Source organism: Physella acuta, unplaced genomic scaffold, assembly GCF_028476545.2.
Source record: "Physella acuta isolate Inbredline_101_S28 unplaced genomic scaffold, ASM2847654v3 ptg000901l, whole genome shotgun sequence".
In the NCBI taxonomy this organism is placed as follows: Eukaryota; Metazoa; Mollusca; class Gastropoda; family Physidae; genus Physella; species Physella acuta.
Genome location: NW_026732418.1, coordinates 41,910 through 66,149, shown reverse-complemented (window position 1 = coordinate 66,149; position 24,240 = coordinate 41,910). Strand labels below are relative to the sequence as shown.

Below are 24,240 nucleotides of genomic sequence, written 5' to 3'. Positions count from 1 at the left end.
ATCAATATCGCTCAGTTTTAAAAAAAAACCATCTTCTGAGTGTTGGTGCCAAAGCTTATGACTTGTTTATTCTTATAGATTTAGTCGAGCTACACAGCCGTCATGGTATGGAATGTAGTGGTTTCATGTGTGGACGGTGTGGTAGAAGTGCACACAGCACCACTGTCAGCTCAGAACACACGAGTTCGCATCGTGGGTATACGGCTAGCAGGTCAGCTAAACTTCTCGGATCCGGAAACTTCTGGGCCATAAACTTATCTGACACCCAATTGGTAAACGGCAAAACGGATTTGTTGTCTTCATTGTTTTAGTAATTATTGGCCCAGTGTGTATAATGGTCAATTTCGACTTTTCCATGTCTATAATGTTTTATAAACTGATTGATTTTGCTACCTAGCCAAAATAAGGATTTGCTTCTAATCGATTGACGTAAATCGGCACTTACCTGCCCAGTTCAGGGACATTCTCCACCCAAAATGTACAACCCTGCAGTAGAGTGCTTGACAGTAAAGTTGACAGCCGCGTAACATCTCTGTCACTGTCTCAACGTTTGTTCAAATCTCCCATTCAGCAATAAACTGCGAATGAACTAGACCGATAATGGTGACCGAAAGTTAGAGAAGTGTTCCAATCATGTTGATGGCGCTTGCTTGTCTCTCAACTATCTTGTCAACAAATAAATTACTGTGCCAGTGTGAGATTTTTTTGTAAAGCTAGTTTTAAGTGAACGGGCTAGAACGTTTATTTCATATTGCCATTTAGTTATTGTAAGATAGTTTAAATAATTTCCAGTCTTGTGCAAACAACACTGACCACGTGGACTTTGCAGACGACCTCGCGTTCTTCTTCCACCACAACAGCAGGCGCAGAAGAAAACAAACTTGGTAACAGACGTCGGCGCAGGTTGGACTCAACATCCACAAGGGAAAGACCAAAATACAAACCATCGACGCTACAATTAATGGAGGCCCTTGGAGGCAAAGCGGTCTTTTACCTAGGTAGTTTTGTGGAGCATCAGCGCAGAACAGATGCAGATGTTAAAGCAAGGATCGACAAAACAACAGCTAATTCACACAGCCAAGGAGCATCCATAGAACTGACCACCAAAGAGCGCTGTTAAACTCCAATGTAAAATCAGTGCTGCTGTATGGGGCAGAGACTTGGAGGATGTTGATAAAGTCCAGACCTTTATAAACAGCTGCCTCAAACTAAAACAAAGGATCCGTTGGCCCAACACAATAAGCAACGCAAACGTATGAGATACGACAGGGCAACTTTCTGCTGATGAATAACTTAGGACAAGAAGAAGGGCTTTAAATAGGGCGCACTACGCAGACGGCGAAACAGTATCAGCAGGCCGACATTGAGGTGGAACCCGCCGAAGAGAAGCCTGGAAGAAACTCTGGACAGATGACTCTGGAGATCTTTGGTTAGGCTGCGTTTACACTACACGTCGGCAGACCGAATTTCTGTTTCTGACAACAAGGCCGAACAACTGGAAAGCAAACAAAAAGTATAACCCAGTTCTATTGGTTACACTTGAGCCGATCTCATCGTCCGAGTCGTCAGACTACGTCAGGCGCCTGATGATGAACTTAGGCTGCGGATACACTATACGTCGGCAGACCGAATTTTTTCATCTGACGTCAGGTGTTGTCCAATCTGCCGAAGAGGGGTGCGCCCCGGCGGTTACACTGTAGCCCGCCAGAACGTATGTCTGACTACCGGCAGGCATTGTTTTCAAAACAAAAATGGACGACCAAATGAAGATTCATTTTTTAGCAGAAAACATGCTTCTCAAGATTTTATTACTAAACGAAAAGGAATGGGTTAATCCTATATTTGCTGAAAGAGAAAAATGTGGCGAATTTCACACTTTGTTTCCAAAACTGCTGGAGCAGCCCCAGAAATTCTACGAGTACTTTAGAATGAACAGGGACACTTTTGAGTACATACTCAACAATATTAGGCCGTACATAGAAAAACAGAGTAGCTTCAGGAAATGCATTTCTCCAGAGGAACGCCTGGCGGTGACATTGAGGCAAGTGTCTGTAGTACTGTTAATACACTAAATACCATAGTTAACAGATGTGTTCTATACATTAAAAAAGCAATAACTAAGCTTTAAATTAGGTTGGAATGTCCTAGTAGTGGGGAGTAGATCATTACAGTCATTACCTGCTTTTAGTGTTTAATTTGATTAATTTCTTTTCCAGATACCTATCAACTGGATTAGCCTTCAGATCTTTGGCCTTTTCATATCGAATCGCCCACTCAACTATTGCCAAGATTATTTATGAGACCTGTGATGCTATATGGAACTGCTTCACTGAAAAGCATATGCCAGTACCAACAGCAGTAATGCTTGAGCAATGTGCCAAGGACTATGAAGATTTATGGAATTTCCCAAACTGTGTTGGTTCCATTGATGGGAAGCATGTTCGAATTAAATGTCCTAAATTATCAGGTTCAAAATACTTTAATTATAAAACTTTTCACTCACTCATCCTTCAAGGATTGGTAGATGCTAGATATAAATTTTTAAGTGTAGACTTTGGAGCATATGGAAGGCAAAGTGACAGTGGTGTTTTTATAGAGTCAAATCTCTATAAACAGATAGAAATGGGTTTGTTTCCTTTCCCTCAAGCAAGACAATTACCTGGGACCACTTTTAATCTTCCTTATGTTATACTAGGAGATCAAGGATATCCTTTAAAGGATTACCTAATGCGCCCCTACAGCTCAGGTCCAGCAACAGTTCCACATGATGTTGAAGTTTACAATTATAGGCATAGTAGAGCCAGACGTACAGTAGAATGTGCATTTGGAATACTAGTTGCTAAATGGAGATGTCTAAAGACAGAGTTACAAGTTGATCCAAAACACATAGACAAACTAGTCACTGCTGTTTGCTTGTTGCACAATATCATTATAGATAAAGAGGGAATTAATGAAACTATGATGCATAATATAAATTTGGAGATTGTTACCAGTGCAGCAGAGTGTGTTAAATCAAAACGCTATAACAGAGCTGGTAGAGAAGCTTACAATATTAGAGATCAGTTCAAAGCATATTTCAATGCTGAAGGAGCTGTACACTTCCAATATGATAAACTAAATACTTACACTATCTAAGATATTATAAAACAATTTTAAGTTTTGATGCCACTGGTATTTAATTGAAATAAACTTCTTTGGTTGTTATGCTACTGTTGTTTATATTTTATTTATATTTGGCATACATAAAAATATAGAGACCATTGGTCAAGTTACCATATATATATATATATTCTTGCTTGTCAGACCTTATAGCTAGCATTGAATTCTTATTAGGTAACATCCTTCAACACACCTTTCAATTCATCAATTTACCATTAAAAGAAAATAAGTTTAAGACTGCATTTGAAGATGTCTTAAATAAAATAAAAAGAAATTTATTAACACATTTAATTTTTATACAGCCATAACAAAAAATCAAGTAATTAATTTAATAAGCTTTAATAATTAATGAAACAATACATGATTTCAGACCCGTATTATTTATCAAAATAACAAATAGGGTCTTAAACTTCTGATGGATTAAATGTACCCACACATTTATTACTTTTGAATGAAACTATTATTTTTACCATGAGCATAAAAATTAGTAGAGTTAAGAATACAGTATGATGAGAACATAGTTAAATCTATAGCAATTATTAATTAGTTAGTAGTCTACAGGTACTACTATTAGATAATAATTTACATTGACTACATGGTTAAGGCTACAAGTAATAGTTAAAAGAACATCAGCCTTACTACAAGCTAGTAGTGAAAAACTGGATATCAGTAGAATCACAAATTCACCATAAACAAACTTGAAAGTAATGATTTCAAAGTGATAAATAATAGCAAAAACAAGTCAATGAATAAAAATAAATAATACAGTTTCTAGCAATACCCGTATAACAAAATCACAAGATCAAATGTACTGTTTTGAAACAACACTGATGATTCAGTTGAAATAAAAAAAATTAGTAGCATTATTGCATACTTGAAATACTTTTATATAATTAGACTCAATAACCAATAACATGTTTGTAATTTCAAATAATTAACATTAGTCAAGAATAAAGAAGACTATGTAATAACAGATAACATACAAAGTTCTTAATCATTACACATTGCTCATTCACAGTCTGCATCATCAATTGTGTCAAAAATAACTTGTTGTATCTTCATCCTTGTTAACAAGCTCACTCTTTTAGGCATATCTTCAAAATATGGTAATAAACTCATCAGGAAATGGTAGTTATCATCATTCTTGATCTCCTGTTTGTCATTAATCTTTTCAATTTGTTCTAATTTCTTTTTCTCTAATGTTATCAACTGATTAATGGCGTCAGCTTTGTCTGCCTTTCTTTTGCATTGTAGCTTTGGTTTTTCAATTGGCAGAACTATTTCTGGATCTCGCACAGCAGCTTCGTCCAGTGAGTCCGAATTGTTGAAATTTATTTCAGCCACAATAGTTTCACTAAATTCAGAACTTGATGTAGATGGAAAACTGCTTAGCATTGGTCTAGAAACAAAAACATCATTTAAAAATGCTAATTGATTTATGTATTTCCATGGTACTTTAGTGTTAGCTGCTGCACTTCCAGTTACTTTTTTTATGTTCTTTGTGTGCTCTTTCCTAAAGGTGTCTCGTAAATTTTGCCATTTGGCTTTTGCTTGTGACACTGAAATATACAAACAAAACAAATTAGATTATATGCTTTTAACTTCCATTTAATATATTTATTTCTGAATTCAGACACCATTCTTTCTACAGGCTGATAATTAAATGTTTACATAAGCTAATGGCTAATTTAATAATTAAATAAAACAGTCATCTTTGATATTTAATATTTAGTAGCTATGCTAATCAGTAAAAATTAAAATGTTCAACTATAGACTATAGTAGTTAAATAGTTAACTAATAAATAGCTAGATCTATATTCTACATTTAGGCCTACTAGACCTATAGATAGATTCTACTTAATTTAATTTTAATTCTACTACTTATTACTAGTTTACTAGTAATTTACTACTTGATTATTAGTAATTTAATTAAATCAATTGAAGTAAATTAGTCTCTTCTCTACTAAATAGTAAATAATCATTCATTAGTGATCACTGATTAGTCAATGACAGAGTAGGCAACATGTTACATCAGTTACATTTAGATCTAGTTAGTTTAGTTAAGTATTAAGTTCAGTTAAGTTAGTAGAGTAGATAGATAGCTATCAAGACTTTTCTACTAGACTACCTTGTTTAAATGTAAATAATAATACTTAATTACTATATTATAATTAGTATTACTAGTATTAGTCTAAAGTCTAATACTAATTATTAACTATTAAATATTAGATTTAGATTCAAAAGTAGTGGTAAAATTGAGTTGAGTAGAAGAATCAATCACTAGATCTAGACTAGATCTTTTAGTACTAGATCTTCTAGATCTACTAGATTCTAGATCTAGATCTAAAATCTAGATCTAAATCTAGTAGATCTACGGTAAAATCACGATATAGCGTCGGAAATTATTGGGTAATGTTCGTTGACTTTCGGTAACATTCGTTACTGTAAACCATAGTTTATTTGACCGGTGAAATAAAAATAGTCAAGTGCATTAAATTAATGTTTTAACTTAATTTACAGTTTAATTGACAGAAAATTAATAACAGATAGAAAATCTAAATATTATTAATAAACTCGAGTGTAGTAATTAATTTTTTTTTCTTTAAGAAACAGAAAAAAACTGCAGAAGATTTGCGACAACCAGCTCTTGTTCTGTTAGTAAATAAGACGATTAGATTAACTAAAGTTAAAAGTAGTAAGAATAACTAGAATAATGTTTAGTAGCAGCAATAATTAGCACATACACTTAAAATAATTAGAAATACAAAATAATTAGCAAAACAGTATTTAAAATGCAACTAAAATCAATCCTTGCACATTTTTAAACATGTATTAAAAATAATATGGCGGCAAATAAATGATGGTTTACAGTATTTCCGGTGGTTTCCGGAACGGCTCGACAGACTACGCCATGATTTTACTGTTTTTTACTGCTGTACAGTTCTGGAATAATAACCGACGCTATATCGTGATTTTACCAGATCTACTAGTACTAGATCTAGACTAGTAGATCTAGATCTAGATTAGATCTAGAGAATCTAGTAAAAGTGGGGCTAAGCCGCTAAAGTCTAAACTCTAAACTAAAGCTAGTCTAAAAGTCTAAACTAAAGTAAGCTAGAGTCTAGACTAAAGTAAGCTAGAGTCTAGAATCTAGGTCTAGATCTAGATCTAGTATTCTAGTAGTTAAGCAGTTAAGTATATACTACAGTATATACTCAGTATAGTATAGAATATAGAATATAGAATCACATCACAACAATGACTCAATTTGTTACTCAACTTGTACATCCGAGTTCATCAGCTATTTCAGACCATAATTTTTTTGAGATGTCTCTATTGTGGTAGCATGGGTTCGATGTATCCCATAGTGGCGTTCTCTCTTGAACTAGTAAAATAAGCTTCTCCGTGTCAAGTACCACAACAACGTTATTTGTACTGAAGCCCTCCATTTTCTTTTTTGTTTATCCCTGCCAGATAAATTTTCATCAGAATGTGTTTTCCGTCAGAACAGAAACAAAATTTTAAGTTCATCATCAGGTGCCTGAAGACTCGGACGATGAGTTCGGATCTAGTGTAACCAACAGTACTGGATTATACTTTTTGTTTGCTTTCCAGTTGTTCGGCCTTGTTGCCAGAAACAGAAATTCGGTCTGCCGACGTGTAGTGTAAACGCAGCCTTAGCGGCCCGTGATGACGAATTACGATGAGCCAACGCCAGTGTCTGTTTTGACTAGCACTGTAGCAGGCACCTTCTCTATACTTATCTCTACCGCCTTTAGTTCTATCAAAACACGCTGTTCGGGCAAATTGATATTTTTTTGTGTGTAGATCTAAGTAGGGCCTATACTTGTATATGATTTTCTTGTAACGTAATAAAATGATTAATTAATGAATTACCCAGGTATCATTTAAAGGAACTTTCAATCGTCTTGTAGTTACAGCTATAGATCTAGATTAGAATCCCTAAAACACCGTGGAGGTGGAGGCTAATTAGAATATTAGCGATATAAATTATTTTTAATAAAAGTTAATTTTTCTACACGAGGTAGAATTCTGCTTGAAAAAAATTAATGCCTTTTAGAAACTATAGAAACTATAGATTAAACTTTTTTGTGTGTGTGATACGCTACAGATAATCAATAAACCGTTGTAAATAATTAACATAATATTAACAACATAATTCATACATTAAAAAAAAGTAATAGAGCTCTCTTAGTCATAAGAAAAGATAAGCTGCAAGAATGGTTGGTCATTTGTGTCATATTGGCGCAATACATTTGCTTTTTTTTTGTTGCATTTTATAGGCATATAGACTCGATACAAGTAGCAAGAGACGAAGTTTCTATCCCTAAAAGAAATGTAACCCGAGCAACTGTCATTCAAAATAACTTCTGACTAAAACATAAATTAAAACATGTCTTCATATTTTTCTTATCCATATTAGCGTAGGGGCTATGTATGCCCGTAAGATGGACCTCAACAAAAGGCATTTGAACTTCAAAATCCAAATGATAATTAGATATTTATATACAATATATATTGGCTTCTTTGATTAATTTGGCTGGAATTAATAAAAAATACTCCCCCCCCCCCCAATTCATCTGATAGTAGGCCCTATGTGAATGTGTCACTCCCTATGAATTTTAAAAGAGTTATTAACATTTTGATCTGGCAATCCGGCTGGTCACTAGCAAAGCAGTAAACATTAACAAACATGGGTGCCACGCAAATGCTGACGTGTACTGTCTTTTTAATTTTAATAACTCTATTTCCAGTTAATGCTACGGATGGAGTTATGAGTGCTAAAGTTGTCGTAAGTTTCCTTCTTTTAAAAAACTATTTATATTAGGAATCTTTAAATTACACATAGACCAACTAGAAATCTATATTTACATGCTTTACTTTCGATTCGCTTGGCTAGTTTAAAAAAAGACAAGTAGCTTTTCCTGACTTTTTTTCCGAAATTGATTTGCTAGGCCTATGCTTCTTAATTCTTTTCTAGATCTACTAGATTTAGTCTAGATTTTTATTACATATTTAGATCTAACTAGTTTTACATTTTTAATAGTCTGTTGTTTTTTATGCAGAAGATTAAATGGATTAAATTAAGTTAACATCTAGGCCCTGATTATAAATAGTTTCAAGCTAGTAATCCAAAAATATTCATATTTTAAAATAGCCTTGATAAGTAAGTAGGCTACTTTCATAGAATTCTGTGCAAAGAAATTATAATTTTTATTAAAAGCTTAGGCCTAATGCTTGAAATTCACAATAACATTTTTCAACTATACTCAACAGAGCTGCACTGGATGACGATTGAACAAGCTTCCAGAGGTTAAGAGGTTCATCAACCGGGATCTCCCTCTGTTGTATCCTTTCGCCTTGTTTTTTAAAAAAAATTCTAATCATTTAATTATTTTAAATTTTTAGCTAATGAAATCCTGTGATATGTTTCTTAACTCTTTATTCAGTCATAATGTTGAGTTCAAGGCTAAACCTGGTGCAAGTCCTGAGCTTCAGCTGCTTAATGTTAGTGGGGACATATTGGAGGTAGTTTGTTAATTCTTTCTTCCATCAACTACTGTGTTAACTACTAGTTCAGCCAGTTGTCTTTTACCTGGTGTTAACTTTTTTTTACCCCTTCACAGGTTATTGACCTAAGTCCTTTTGATCAGCAAGAATGTAACGAGCTTCTGCTGCGCAAAGGCTTCTACAAGAAACCAAATTCTGCAGCCGTGGTTCCTGATGAGTATTTGAATGGTCCCTATGTAGAGATCCAGGTAGAAAATAGTAAAAGGGTAGACTTGTAGCAGAGTGACTTAGTTTAGCTTGACTGTGTACTTGTCCATTTATTTAGCACTGTGGAAAGTTTTTTTTTTCTTACAGTTGTCATACTTGATTGTGTATCTATTACATGTGTGTGACGATTCTCTCTTTTAATAGGTTGAAAAAAGTAAAAGAGATTTATAATATCTTTAAAAGTTTTGAAAGTAAGTAGTCTGATTTAAGGATGTTATTTGTATCTCATTAAAAGACAAAAACTTGAGATTCATAGTATGTAGTGTTTATTTATTTTATTTATTCTGGTCATGAAGATGTTCCTTTTTAAAATGAATCCCTACCTTTTTACATTTGTTGATTTCATTTTCTTCTGTTATTAAAGTTCAGTCAAGTGTGATATTATTTCTTAAACATTTGTAGTTATTGAGGGAAAACTCTTATTTGTATAACCACATTAGTTAAATCAATTTACTGAAATATTTTTTTAACACTTTAGATTTTTTTTGTTGTAAAATTGTTTAGATGTAAGAGAAAAAATAATTTCATTGTGTTCAAAAATTCTTTTAACTGGTACATGACCAAGCTTTTGTAGCAGATTTATATCTGCTACACAGAAAATGTGCAATTTATCCTGAGTTTGTTCAGTTTGTTGAAAGAAAAGCCTCTGTTTTAAACATTATGAAAGAACCCATGATACAGAAATCATTTTAAAGTTCTTAAAAAATGGGTTAGTTTTTGTTGAATATTTTTACGAATTAGTCTTCCCTTTTGTTGTTAACTACATTTTAATTGATCAGAAGTATTACATTTTAAGACCAATTTTACTTTGTTTCAAAACCAATTTTTAAAAAGTATTTACTTGAACCTGCCCTTTGATTTTGAGAGATCTATTACATTTAAAATGTATGAAGTGGGTGAATGGTTTTACCTATAAATATTTTATTGATGGTGTAGTGTGACAGGTGTTGCTCCAACCAATAATATGTCACAGAGAAATGAACCTAAGCCGGATCTTGAGTGGTCACATGATGCTGGCAACCTAAACACAGCGGGTTGTTGGCTGATAACTTCACCAGTCTACCTGCTTTTGGTTTATTTGACGTCTGATATATTTTTGGTTGTACATGGTTTAACTGTACAATTAACTGTTTTTAACTAGGGTCGGTGTTTTATCATACCCTTATAATTTTATATGTTTATTTTTTAAAGATTTAAATGCAATATTTGCCATTTGATCACAAAATAAAATGCCAAGTTTTATTTGATTGGTTAAAATTTTAGCTTGTAGAAAATGATAATTTTCTTTCTGGTTGTCCAAATATAACTGATCTATTTTTAAGCTGGTTCAGAATCAATTAATTACCAACAAAATTTTGTTACAATCAATCTGTTAATAAGACTACACAATTAAAAACAACTACAATGATGCTATTGTAAACCTGAAATACTTTGGTCGAGATTTGTATTCAATATTTTGGTACATGATGTAATAGTCTAACAACGAATAAAACTCAATTTTTTTTAAACATGTGATAGTCTTTTATCATTATTTTTGTGGGAGGACAACTTTGTTTACCCATTCACTCAAGATGGTATCTTTACTAAGCCCGAAAACAGATCCACCATCTGTGTTAGTGATATTACAGTTAATTCTAGGATCAGCTTGCCAACGATTTGTTTCATGCCACGAGAGTAAGGATGGTTTATTGCAGGATAATGTTGAAGGGGGGGGGGGGGGGGTGGTGGAGATTTTAATGGGATAATCAGGACAATGGAACAACACAATGAAACCTGTATACAATGGATATCACCACTGACACACACCATGAAATTAAAATACCAAATTATTGCTCTATTTAGGAATACAATGTAGTCCCCCCCCCCTCCTCCGTTTGACCATGTGTTGCTCACTACGTGTCAGCTGAGCAGAGAAATACAAGTATCGTTTGCAAGTATCGTTCTTCATTGCCAGATCGATCTTCTGTCGTTTTCTGCCCACGCTGTATACTGAATGTACATACCATAAAGTTATGCTGCTCTTGTGTTTTTGTATTTGTTTTGTTAAAGTTAAAGCCGTGTTTGTTTTTAGTACACTCAATTTACTGTAAAAATAATGTTTTAGCCAGTTAAAATAATAGAAAAAAATTAGAGAAGAGTGGTCAACCAAGCCTACACTTAAAACTCTAGAAAATCCGATATTCTGATCTGGGTTTAGTATGTAGCATATTTTCCAATAAATCGATACAGACTTAAATATTGTGACGAGCAAATAGGCACGCACGCGCTTTTGTACTGACAATTTTAATTTCACATAGATGAAATTCAGTTAGCTATTGGGAAAGGGGTTAAGAGGGGAGAGTGATGTGTCGCATTTAGGTTTATATGAGTGGAAAGTTTTTCATCTAGATTTCATGAATGCCGGTGGTGACTTTAAAGAGTCACATAATTAATTAACTCTATAGTACACCATACAAACGTTGGTTTTGGTTCGGGTATCATGGTCGGCTATATCACATCAAGGTGGCCGCAACTGTCTCGCATCTAACAGGAAATTACATGGTCGTGTAGTCAAATATTGTCGTAGGCTTCACTCGTATGAGAAAAAGAGTGTTAGCTAATAGATCGACTAGATTTTTCCAGTACGTAATTTATCGACTGGATTAAAATGAAAATCACATTTATTATTTAAAAAAAAAATAGATTTCACTTTTTATAAAAATCGATTTACAAACACGATAGTGGTACACATATGGTGACACATAGGAATCAAGCTAGACAACTGCGTTTAAAATTTCGTTTGGATTAATTTCATGAGTTATGTCCCTTCCTATAACGACCTAATTTAATCGCAACTGTAACTAAGTGTGTAGTTGTACGACAATGTTTTGATGGTCTAATGTGGTCACAGTTGTAAGGGAAAGTTTGAATGGTCGATGAAATGAAGTTCGATAACTCGTGGTTAATTTACATGTGTGTCGCGGTTACGGCCCCGCAATGTGATGTTCCACGAACACGATAAGATGTTGGGGTTTTATCTGCTTGTTGTCGTTAGCACCGTCTTCATCAACAAGGCAAACTCGGTCGACTCAACACAGGTGAGTAGTGAATACCTCATAATCATGGGGGGGGGGGGGGGGGGGGGGTTGACAGATGGCACACAGTTTTCAGAACACATCAAGTGTAACTGGTGGTGGGGATTATTCGCTGTGACGTCGAATGACATAAATAATGTTAATTTAAAATAGATCTAAACAATCGTTTAGCTAATCCCATATATATATATATATATATATATATATATATATATATATATATATATATATATATATATATATATATATATATATATATATATACATATATATATATATACATATATATATACAAGTATATATATACAACGATATATATACAACTATATATATACAACTATATATACAAGTATATATATATATACTTGTATATATATATATATGTAACGGGCGAACATTTATCCTGCCGACAACGCCAATTGTAACGAGCCAACAGTTACCATGCTCGCAACGCCACATGTAATGAGACCTAATTGCCTGTAGTGCCACGTGTTAACGAGTTTAACCACTCATTCTAGACAACATTGACCACAGTATAGATACTCAAGATGCAGGTTCGCTATTGATCCTTTATTACATGAATCAAGAAATGCTTCATAATAACACAATAAATCAACAGGAATGCTTCTCAATAATAGTCTGAATCAACTGACCCCTAACAGTCCTTCACTAGGCTTTATATAACTGAATCCACATGTCTATAATCCTTCTTAACACAATACGGCTAACCCGTTCTATAACCGACTTGACATAGTCACACAGACTGACTGATCTAAAGCGAGCGATGAAAGAGGTAAGAGGGAAAAGGGTCGAGTTCAGCCGTCCCCTCCTATTTATCCCTTGAAATCGTAGTCGTACTTGTATCCATTTCCGTAATCGATACTTGTAATCGATGTCTCCGAATACCAACGGCGCAGTCTCTGACGTACAGTCCGATCCAATAAAACATCTGCATCCCATCAATCAAAGTTGACAGATCGTCTGAATCTCTTCGTACCATTTCCCAAAATAGCACGCGTTGGCTTTGAGGTTGTTATCCGTCCGATCTAATAAGCCACCTGTTATGGTTGCATCAGATTGCAATCTGCGTCGCGGCTTATCGTTCGTTATCATTTGTAACTGGTAGCTAGGCCTACCCCAGTTACATATATGTATGTATATATTTATATATGTGTGTGTGTGTGTATACATCAGTGTTTCTTCCAGACTTTTTCTCTGGGAGGGGGGGGGGGGCACTTGAAATTTTCGGGGGGGGGGGGGGGGGGGGGAAGGGGGCGGTCACTGTTAAAAGTATATATTTTCTATATAAATTCCATTTTGTTCGGAGGGAGGGGCGGTAGACTTTCTCCAGCTCCGCCCCCCCCCCCCCGCGAAGAGATGCCTGGAAGAAACTATGGAAGAAACTCTGGTATACATACATTTTGTGTTTTCTTAATTCTTTGGTTCAGCCTCCAGACTACAACGTAACACTATGCAACGATGGTGACGTCACCGAAGTATTGCTTCGGCACCAGTCGTCCGTTTCCGTACGTAGCCCGAACATTGACGAACGACGAACCCAGGGGAATATCCGGTGTAAAGTCGTCTTCAAAACTGGACCCGAAGCTTTGTTTCTCATCATACAATATAAGTGAGTTCCCCATCATACAATATAAGTGAGTTCCCCACCATACAATATAATTGAGTTGCCCAACATACAATATAAGTGAGTTCCCCACCATACAATATAATTGAGTTGCCCAACATACAATATAATTGAGTTGCCCACCATACAATATAATTGAGTTGCCCAACATACAATATAATTGAGTTGCCCAACATACAATATAATTGAGTTGCCCAACATACAATATAATTGAGTTGCCCAACATACAATATAATTGAGTTGCCCAACATACAATATAATTGCGTTCCCCAACATACAATAAAAGTGAGTTCCCTCAACATACAATATAATTGAGTTCCCCATCATAAAATACAAGTGAGTTCCACATCATACAATATAAGAGCTAACCCTAACACCATCATATAATCTAATGGAGACAAGCGAGTTGACAAGATTCCTTCCATAGTGTTGTTGACATGGAATAAAAACGTGCTTTTTAGATTTAGACCGTAAAAAAAAAAAAAAAAAAAAAAAAAAAAAAAAAAAAAAAAAAAAAAAAACTTAAGCCTAAAATTAATTTAGAAATTTTATATTTTTAGAATAAGTGCTATAAAAGTTGCAAATCCAGATAACTTGAAAATAATTTGTTGAGTTTAAGGCTACATTTCTATTTATTTTCATCAAGCCTAAGTTATAACCGGATGTTTCACTTTCGTAAGACAAATATTGATTGGCTGTACAGTAACTTAGTGATCGATAACTATTTGTTTACAAAACTTTGCAGATCAAGTTTTTAAATAACAATGCAAATTTAAAACCCCATGACCTAGTTTTCTATTTTTAGCTTACAATGTGAACAATAAAATTTATGTCGGCCTATCCAATAGCAGGAAGCCATTGTTTATGTCGCCATTACACGTGAAAACCAAATTGTTTTTGCTTTTTTTAAAATTTTTATTTAGTTACCGAAAATATTAAAAACATCAAATACGTCCAATCTTTAGTAAAGTCCGAAAAAAACCAGACAGACAGGATTTTATAACCATATTAATTGTAACTACGCCGTGCAAGATTTTTAAATTAATTTATGCACCTCTCAAATACCTTTGAGACTTTTCTCGCTTGTGTCCACTGAGTTCCCCATCATACAATTTAAGTTTAAGTAATTTCACTCATCATACAATGATAGTCAGTTCCCTGTAGTTTGGTTAAGGGTGATACAACCACTACTATAACCACGCTGTTTGCTTCTCATATGAATAAAGTTATAGGTATAGACTTAGGCCATACAGAGCCTGCAGTTCCACTGGGACATTGTCAGTGTTTCTTCCAGACTTATTTCTCCCCCCCCCCATGAGATACCTGGAAGAAACTCTGGACATTGTCCTTCTACAAGAGCCTTCCTGGCAACTGTCTCCTGGGCGAGTGCCTCTATCTGTCCTCAGTTTTTACCCACCTCTCTTGTCTTACTCTCTGAGTCTCTAGGTTTTTCTTGGTCTGTTTTTTTCTCCGGAGTGACTAGTGATGAGGTTTTATCTTACTCAATTGGTCGCCGTCTGTCTAAATTTTAGACAGACGGCGACCAATTGAGTAAGATAGACTCTAAAACAATCTTTCTTTTGGCAATCTATCGCCACTTTCTTTGGTGGTGTTCAAAAGTTGAAAAAAAAATTAAATGAATCTATTTGCGATAAATTAACCAAGAATTTTTTTTCCCAAACTTCAGCTCTTTTGACCTGGAGTTAGTCTTGTACCCCGGGTCATGTGACTACACTTGGTTGTGTGTACACGGCGTGAGGTTTTGTGGTGACTGGCCGTCCAATCGGATCTTCGAATACATCGTGCCTGCAAATAGCACGTTTACCATGTACTTCAAATCTGATGTCATGGTTACCAAAGCTGGGTTCGAGGTTAGTCGTTCTGTTGTACACACCAAAAATGTGGTAGTTAAAACGCTGGACTCGTAATTTGCTGTTTTGCTGACACCTAAAAATGTGTAGGTTAAAAAGCTGGGTTCGAGAGTAGGCTAAAGACCGCAGGGATGTCTAATTGCCTTTTTCGGACCGGACTAAACGGAAGATAATATTGGCTGAGGTCTTATGTCCCCACGTGGAGTCGCGAGGACTTAGACAAGTCAACAGAGTTTCTTCCAGGCATATGGAAAAAAGTCTACCGCCCCTCTGAACGAAATGAAATTTATATAATTTACATAGAAAATATATACTTTTAACAGTGTCCGCCCCCCCCCCCCCCCCGAAGAAAGTCTCCCCCCCCCCCGAAAATTTCAAGTGCTCCCCCCGGCAGTGGCGTAGCGAGGTCGGATGTCACCCGGTGCGGCACTTAATGGTGTCACCCCCCAGAGGCGTAGCGACCCTTCCCGGGGACAAACTTTCAAATTTTCGATTTGCAGCCCCCCCTCAAATTTTCGATTTGCAACACCCCTCAAACTCTTTTGTGAATCGCTTTAAAAATGTATTAGTATAATTTTATTTTCTAGCGATGTAAGGGGTCATCCATAAATGACGTCACGCTTTTTTGACGATTTTTACCTCCTCCTCCCTCCTCTCCGTCACACATCGTCACAAAAAACCAGAAGCCTCAGACTACACCCCCCCCCCTCAAAATTGCTGTTGAATTTGCTTAAAATACGATATTTTTTAATTTTTCCAAATCTTGTCTGAACTCTGTCAACATAGAGTATCGTAATCAATTCCTATTAGAATTTTAAAAAAAACAGTTTTCTAAAACGTAAATTACGGCTAAAATTCGTTTTCTAACATTGCTTTTTTAAATGCTAAAGTGTGACGTCACACCATCTGAACCCCCCCACCCCCCTCATCGCACACAGTCACAAAATTACGGACCCCCCTCCCCCTACGAGTGTGACGTCATTTATGGACGACCCCTAGGCGGCCAAGTATTTAGTTATTTAGTCTAAGATGAGATCAGTTGTTTTTTTCTACAGACACAGCTGTCATCACAATCAGGGGAAAACAAAATTTTAATTTATCATTCAAACATTTTCTAGAACAATCTGCCACCAGTGGTCACTATGTTTCTACCCCTAGGCCGTGGTGCAGGCCTTCACGGCCACTAGCAGTCACGTGACCGTAGCAGACGCCGGAAATGGCGCCAGCGAGAAACACGTTGCTTACGTCACCACTGTCTTCAACGACCAGTTCGCCAAGACGTACAGGGACAAATGTAACGGAAACTCCAGTCAGCCGATTCCAGACTGGTTGAGACTGGCCGGAACAAGGTGGGGGGGGGGGGGGGGGAGGGGAGGGAGGGGGGTGGTGGTGGTGGAAGTGGCTTAATTTGATACTCTTTTTATACAGACCTACGGCGAAAATATTAAAAAAAAAAAACAATTTTAATGTTTGATATGTTGGATGTGCAGTGGTTTAGACCTATATGTTAACACATCATGAGTGTCTGATAAATGTGTGTTTAATTCTGAGCAGACTATATGGGTGATAGGGTTTGGGTTAATTCTTAAGAAACAGCCGAAGATATCCATTTCACCTTATTTTTATAAAACAGTCCAAATGTTTCTCTGATGTTGTAGCATGCTGTGTCTATCTGTACTACCCCCAAACTCAAATTGTTTGGTTATAACTAAATGTTTTATTTTTACCGTAACGCCATTTTTATTATTTAAGTAAACATAAATACTTTTTAAAAATAATATATATATATATATATATATATATATATATGTATATATATATATATATATATATATATATATATATATATATATGTAATTACAAATACATTTTTATTTACAGTTCGCCATAAAAGTTTGCAGGTTGGATAAAAACTCTGAAATTTCTGGCCTTCAACAGACAGCGTGGTTTTTTGCTTGTTTTCACCGGATGTTGAGTAAAACTATAACACAAGATGTACAATGTTGACATTTCTTTAAATAGTCTGTAACGTCTAATGTTTAAAACTGGTTGACATCCACATCACACCCTACCCACGTCACCCTCAACCACAACATTTCATCTAATCTAAATCCGTATTTTTGTTTTACCCAGCATGATAACTCTTTTTTTCGTACTCTCAAAGGGCGCTACTAGAATACAGACAATCAAACATACCCCGGCCTTCCTATTTTATCTGTTTCTTCATTGGGTACTAGAATTGCTTGTCAATTTCTGATAGTGAAATAGTTAATAGTATCACCCACCATCTACTGGGTAAAGTTAGTGTGATACCTTTTACTTATTGGGGAAAGTCGTGTCACCTTTTACCTACAGGGGAAAGTTGGTGTCACCTTTTACCTACAGGGGAAAGTCGTGTCACCTTTTACCTACAGGCGAAAGTTGGTGTCACCTTTTACCTACAGGCGAAAGTTGGTGTCACCTTATTAGGAAAGTTGTCATTCTTCATTTACTGGGAAATTTGGTGTCACCCTTCAACAACTGAGAACACCATCACCAACTGGTTACACGCGCGCATCGTAAGATACTGGATGACGTTGTTTAATTACCTTGTTTAATTACCTTTGTTTACCCTAAGCACATTAGCCCTGCTAATTACACAACGTACTCAGCTCCAATGATCGAACCGACAGACGACTCGCGAGCAGGTGACCGAAGACTAGAATACGATCTTTGTTTACCTTCATTGATTTCATCTCACATGTACATAGGCATATATATATATATATATATATATATATATATATATATATATATATATATATATATATATATATATATATATATATATATATATATATATATATATATATTATATATATATATATGATTATACACACACACATATATATATAATCTATATATATGAGTATATATATATATATATATATATATATATATATATATATATATATATATATATATATATATATATATATATATATGCCTATAAAATAAGTGAAAAATATCCTTATTTAGAAAAATGTCCCCCATTTTTGTTGCCTCAGTAAACCAAAGTATCGTGGCTAGGTTTTGAAGAATCAAAGACTTCAGCCTTGAACTTGTTAGACGATGATATTTCTCTCACACTATACTCCTAGAGTATCTTGCGCCTAAAAATAGAGTTTTGAGAGGTAGGGGGTGAAGGGGGGGGTGATAATCACCATTAGGAAAGTTAAGACTTGATTTGCATTGAAGCATACTCTAAAAAAATAAAATTAAAAAAAAATAAAAATATAAAACACTTTTACCTAACTACGATGATTCGCAGTGTTTCTTCCAGACTTTTTTCTCCGGGGGTGCACTTGATATTCGGGGGGGGGGGGGGGGTCAGTAGTAAAAGTATATGTTTACTATATAAAATCCATCAAGTTTAGGGGGTAGGGGCCGTAGACTTTCCCAAGAGATGCCTGGAAGAAACTGATGATTCGGCCAGCATCTTCTTCTTCACCGTCAGGGATATAGTTATCACTCTAGCAGGGGCGTAGCGATGGGGGGTGGGGGGGGGGCGGGGGGTGCGGACCGCACCGGGTGACACCATTTAGGGGGGTGACACCAAGGCAAAAAATAGCAAAATATATAGAGAGGGGGGGTGCAAATCGAAAGTTTGAGGGGGGGTGCAAATCGAAAACTTGAGGGGGGGGGTGCAATCGAAAGTTTGAGAGGGGTGCAAATCGAAAATTTGAAAGTTTGTCCCTGGGAAGGGTCTCTATGCCTCTGGGGGCGTGACACCATAATGTGCCGCACCGGGTGACACCCGACCTCGCTACGCCACTGCACTCTAGACAATAGGAGCGGTAACATTATTTATAATTGTTTCTAGTTTTAAACCCAGCATTGTTTAAAAATATAAAAAAAAACAACTCACAATCCACCGAATCAGTCGGACAGCATCAAATTGTCGACACTTCTGTTTACTTTGATCCACTCTCCCCAAACCCGCCGTACCAAAACTCCCAAGGTCTCGTGAGAACAGCCCACCTGTGTGTAACCTGATATGCCATATTGGATGTCACCAAACACCCGAATGTCTACAGCTATTTGCTATATTAAAACTGTCCCACCGGACTTCAGTGAAAGACGGAAACAACCACAGCACTGAAGATGGTGACACAGTGGCAACTCGCACTTTTGGTGGTGACTGCTTTGGTGGTCACTACTTCCTCATTCGTTATTAGGAGACAGGTAAGTGCGTCTGTAATGATGTGTATCTTGTAAGTGCGTCTGTAATGTGCGTTTAGTGAGTCTTGAGAGAGCAAATGTAAGTGCGCTTTGTAGGGGGTTATATGCGTCAAATAAGAATGTGCGTATGTCTTGTACTTAAATATTGCATTGATTTTAATTGTAGTCATCATATATCAACAGAAGTGTAAACATATTAGGCTTACTATATATCCAGCTCTAATGAGTACCTAGCATTTTGTGGAAGAGGGAGACAGTTAACTCTATTTTATCTGTAATTTAGATGATCTTATCAACGAATCGTTACTACAATTTTAACTCCCCTTTTCGCAGTAGTGATTCAATTAACAGTTTTCGTTGGGGTGGGGGTGGGTTGGGGGGTGGTGTGTGTGTTTGTGTGTTTAGGTGTCTTTTTGAGTATATTTACGACTGATGCAAAAACTCACCGGAACAAAACCACCGTACATCCACAGGCCAGCCTGCCGGTCGTAGAGTTCTGCAACAGTTCCAAGTCGAGCGTGGTCCAGGTAGACGCCGGCTCTGGTGGTGTCCTCAGGAGCGGCGGCTACACCAGCGGCAGTTACCGCAACAACGTCAAGTGTAACGTCATGCTCCGCACCCAGGACCAGCCCCTCCTCGTCAACCTCACGTTCGAGTAAGTTCTGTGGTTAGTGACGTCACGTCAAGTTCTGTGGTTAGTGACGTCACGTCAAGTTCTGTGGTTAGTGACGTCACGTCAAGTTCTGTGGTTAGTGACGTCACGTCAAGTTCTGTGGTTAGTGACGTCACGTCAAGTTCTGTGGTTAGTGACGTCACGTCAAGTTCTGTGGTTAGTGACGTCACGTCAAGTTCTGTGGTTAGTGACGTCACGTCAAGTTCTGTGGTTAGTGACCTCATGTCAAGTTCTGTGGTTAGTGACGTCACGTCAAGTTCTGTGGTTAGTGACGTCACGTCAAGTTCTGTGGTTAGTGACCTCATGTCAAATTCTGTGGTTAGTGGCGTCACGTCAAGTTGGTTATTAACGTCACGTTTGTTGCGTCTGACGTAACTAATGTCACGTAACGTTGTGTGGTTAGTGAAGTCACTTCATGTTGTTTCTATGGTAACTGACGTCACCCTCAGATACACCGTAGGGCCTACCGTAGTTGCCGCTGAAACATCAACTAAGACAGAAATAAATGCTAATGCATTCAATGCTTAAGTTCCAGTAAAAGTACATAAAATATTTACTTGGGTGGACACATACGATTGCGTACACAGCAGCTCTCATGCAAAGTCAAAAGGACTCAACCCAACCCATCCCAATCTAAGCCATGTAAATATGCATGCAATATGAAGGCTTAAATCACTATATATATATATATATATATATATATATATATATATATATATATATATATATATATATATATATATATATATATATATATATATATCACTATATATTTGGGTCAAAGGCGTAGCGATGAGAGGGTGGGTGAAAAAAATCTCATTCTGAGTTTCGACTGCTATTTTGCTTCACAGTTTATTTCAATGTTTTCTAGATAATGACTTGTGATAAGCTCAACCAGCCTTTTCTAATAGGGGGGGGGGGGCTTTTTTGTTTACCAACTTGAATAGTTATATATAGTTAGGGGAAAAGGGGGGGGCGCAAAGTTGATAGTTCGCCCTGGGCGCCGGAGTGGGCCACTACGCCTCTGCTTTGTGTATCTTTTTTCTTCATTCGTTCATCACGACCGACATTACATTTAAACTGACCAATCACTGGGCTTGTTACAGCGTGTTTGACGTTGAGCTAGACCTGAAATGTAGGCCGGACAGTCTGTGTATCAACGGCGTCAATTTCTGCGGCAACTGGTCAACTGGTCAAACCTTCCGCTACCTGATACCTAAACGGTCAAACTTCACCCTCAACTTCCTCACTGACCTTGATGTTACGGCTCGTGGATTTCAAGTAAGTAGTGGCCGCTGTCATTAGGATATCATGTACAATGTGCAAATCTTTCCACACAGTTGCCCACGCTTTTCTTCCTGTTTTAACACCCACTTCTCAAACTTTGAACACGAAATATAATCCGCCTTGTGGATTCCAATGAAGAACATATTATTTTCAGTGTGCCTTATAATATACACGACACATTATGATATTTTGTGTGCGAAATCTTGAGCAACTAATGAACGTACGGTATTACTAGCATTAGCCTCGATTTCTTGATTTTCTTGTTGATGGAATTGGAAGATGCCTACAAAACATGGCCTAAAACAGCAGATTTAATAGTAGGGTTAGTTAGTTCGTGATGTAAAGTAGGCTGGTATGTTTGGCAAATGTTTTTAAAGAGGGTGGGGTGACGCCCTTAGTTGCCGCACCGGGTGATAACTGACTTAGTGACGCCACTGCTCATGTCTACTTGCACACAGACCTACACCTACACGTAAATGTACTCACCTGACCACATATGACCTACACGTAAATGTATTCACCTGACCACATATGACCTACACGTAAATGTATTCACCTGACCACATATGACCTACACGTAAATGTACTCACCTGTCCACATATGACCTACACGTCAATGTACTCACCTGACCACATATGACCTACACGTAAATGTACTCACCTGTCCACATATGACCTACACGTCAATGTACTCACCTGACCACATATGACCTACACGTAAATGTACTCACCTGTCCACAGCTGACCATCGCCGCGAGTGCCTACAAGAACGAGACGATTCTGTCCCCCACGGGAGGGGTGGGGTCGGCTGCAGGAAACCTGACCTTCACCAGCGTCAACAGCTCGACCCCCTACGTGGACAGGTGCAAGCAGGCGGTCGACGCCAGCTTCAGTTACTACAACTTCCAGTCCCCCAACTCGTCCTACGACAACTGGGTGCCAACCACAACCACCACAACAACCACCACCACAGCTAAACCGCTTAACACCACGACCACAGCCAAACCTTTAAATACAACGACTACAGCTAAACCCCTCAACACCACCACTGCACCAACTAATCTCACCACGACAACAACCGCTAAGCCCTTAAATACCACCACATCACCAACTAACCTCACCACGACAACAACCGCTAAGCCCTTAAACACCACCACAGCCCCAACCAATGTGACCACCACCACGACAGCTAAACCTCTCAATACCACCACAGCATCTACTAATGTTACCACCACAACAACAGCTAAACCCCTAAACACAACTACAGCTGCAGTAGGAAAGAGAGCCATCATCACCACCACTAAGAGCTTACCATCATATCCTAGCACACCAGACTACACAACAGCTCCATACGTCACAACTACCCCATATTTCTTCTATATTGACTACACTACACCCCCGTATATCACCACACCCCCATATTACTACAGTACACCAGATTACACAACATCACCCAGTTACCTCACCACACCTCCGTATTACTACTATACACCAGACTACACAACATCCCCTAGCTACTACACCACACCCCCGTATATTACCACACCTCCGTATTACTACTACTCACCGGACTACACAACATCCCCTAGTTACCTCACCACACACCCCTATATTACCACACCCCCGTATTACTACTATACACCAGACTACACAACATCCCCTAGCTACTACACCACACCTCCGTATATCACCACACCTCCGTATTACTACTATACACCGGACTACACAACATCCCCTAGCTACTACACCACACCCCCTTATATCACCACACCCCCATATTACTACAATACAGACTACACCACACCCCCATATATCACCACACCTCCGTATTACTACTATACACCAGATTACACAACATCTCCCAACTACTACACCACACTCCCCTATTACGGCTCTACAACATATAACTACCCCACCACAAAAAGTAGTTTGGTATCCACAACAAAAAGTAGTGTGGCATCCACCACAAAAAGTAGTTTGGTATCCACCACACGCAGCAGTGTTCTATCCACCACAAAAAGTAGTGTGGTACCCACCACACGTGGCAGTGTGTTATCCACCACATCCAAACCTGCTGTGGCTACCACAGTTCCAACCACACGCGCCCCCACAACCTATAGGTCAGGGTAAGTCAGCCACTGACAAAACTAGCCTAGGCTGCAGTTAACATTAGACCGTCTCTAATTTAAACTTTTTTTTCTTCTTTTCCCTGGCCTTTTCTTTCTATATTGGTATCAATATAGATTTTTTTTCTTCAAAATTTGAACTAAAGCTGAGTAAAAAAAATATCAAACCATGGCCCAAGTATTTTGTTTGGTTATTTGGTCATGTAACTGTATGACTGTCAAGTAGTAGAAAGTGTCATATGAGTAACATACACTGTCAAGCTGTAGTAACATACACCATCTACCTGACCACAGTAACATACATAACCAAACTGACCACAGTAACATACACCATCAAACTGGCCACAGTAACATACACCATCAAACTGGCCACAGTAATATACAC

The 24,240-nt window shown here is 37.3% G+C and overlaps 5 protein-coding genes across 8 annotated transcripts; 4 read left to right on the top strand and 1 right to left on the bottom strand.

Annotated features, from left to right (window-relative positions):
- The first annotated feature begins 1,607 nt into the window (after positions 1-1,607).
- On the top strand, positions 1,608-3,204 carry LOC131953030 (uncharacterized). Its single transcript, XM_059316011.1, has 2 exons — positions 1,608-2,041; positions 2,217-3,204. Exons 1-2 carry the CDS (start codon positions 1,752-1,754, stop codon positions 3,133-3,135), a joined length of 1,209 nt encoding a protein of 402 aa, XP_059171994.1. The 5' UTR covers positions 1,608-1,751; the 3' UTR covers positions 3,136-3,204.
- A 198-nt stretch (positions 3,205-3,402) lies between these two features.
- Positions 3,403-6,830, bottom strand: LOC131953029 (uncharacterized). The gene is made up of 2 exons (XM_059316010.1): positions 6,440-6,830; positions 3,403-4,718 (listed from the first exon to the last, which is right to left on the bottom strand). Exons 1-2 carry the CDS (start codon positions 6,606-6,608, stop codon positions 4,168-4,170), a joined length of 720 nt encoding a protein of 239 aa, XP_059171993.1. The 5' UTR covers positions 6,609-6,830; the 3' UTR covers positions 3,403-4,167.
- Positions 6,831-7,834: 1,004 nt separating this feature from the next.
- LOC131953039 (selenoprotein M-like) lies at positions 7,835-10,461 on the top strand. 2 transcript variants are annotated; one of them, XM_059316023.1, is made up of 5 exons: positions 7,835-7,972; positions 8,458-8,528; positions 8,631-8,709; positions 8,808-8,939; positions 9,103-10,461. In XM_059316023.1, exons 1-5 carry the CDS (start codon positions 7,874-7,876, stop codon positions 9,127-9,129), a joined length of 408 nt encoding a protein of 135 aa, XP_059172006.1. In that variant the 5' UTR covers positions 7,835-7,873; the 3' UTR covers positions 9,130-10,461. The 2 variants fall into 2 exon arrangements, with proteins under 2 accessions (XP_059172006.1, XP_059172005.1); XM_059316022.1 differs by having other exon boundaries at positions 8,808-10,461.
- A 1,344-nt stretch (positions 10,462-11,805) lies between these two features.
- Positions 11,806-17,540, top strand: LOC131953034 (uncharacterized). Its single transcript, XM_059316014.1, has 5 exons — positions 11,806-12,035; positions 13,481-13,662; positions 15,365-15,548; positions 16,707-16,897; positions 17,430-17,540. Exons 1-5 carry the CDS (start codon positions 11,940-11,942, stop codon positions 17,437-17,439), a joined length of 663 nt encoding a protein of 220 aa, XP_059171997.1. The 5' UTR covers positions 11,806-11,939; the 3' UTR covers positions 17,440-17,540.
- Positions 17,541-19,646: 2,106 nt separating this feature from the next.
- LOC131953041 (mucin-2-like) lies at positions 19,647-24,027 on the top strand. Of its 3 annotated transcripts, XM_059316026.1 has the most exons (6): positions 19,648-19,772; positions 20,243-20,424; positions 21,549-21,723; positions 22,471-23,407; positions 23,501-23,537; positions 23,592-24,027. In XM_059316026.1, the coding sequence occupies exons 1-6, from the start codon at positions 19,692-19,694 to the stop codon at positions 23,857-23,859; spliced, it is 1,680 nt and encodes a 559-aa protein (XP_059172009.1). In that variant the 5' UTR covers positions 19,648-19,691; the 3' UTR covers positions 23,860-24,027. The 3 variants fall into 3 exon arrangements, with proteins under 3 accessions (XP_059172008.1, XP_059172007.1, XP_059172009.1); XM_059316025.1 differs by having other exon boundaries at positions 19,647-19,772; positions 22,471-23,537; XM_059316024.1 differs by having other exon boundaries at positions 19,647-19,772; positions 22,471-24,027.
- Positions 24,028-24,240: the final 213 nt, after the last annotated feature.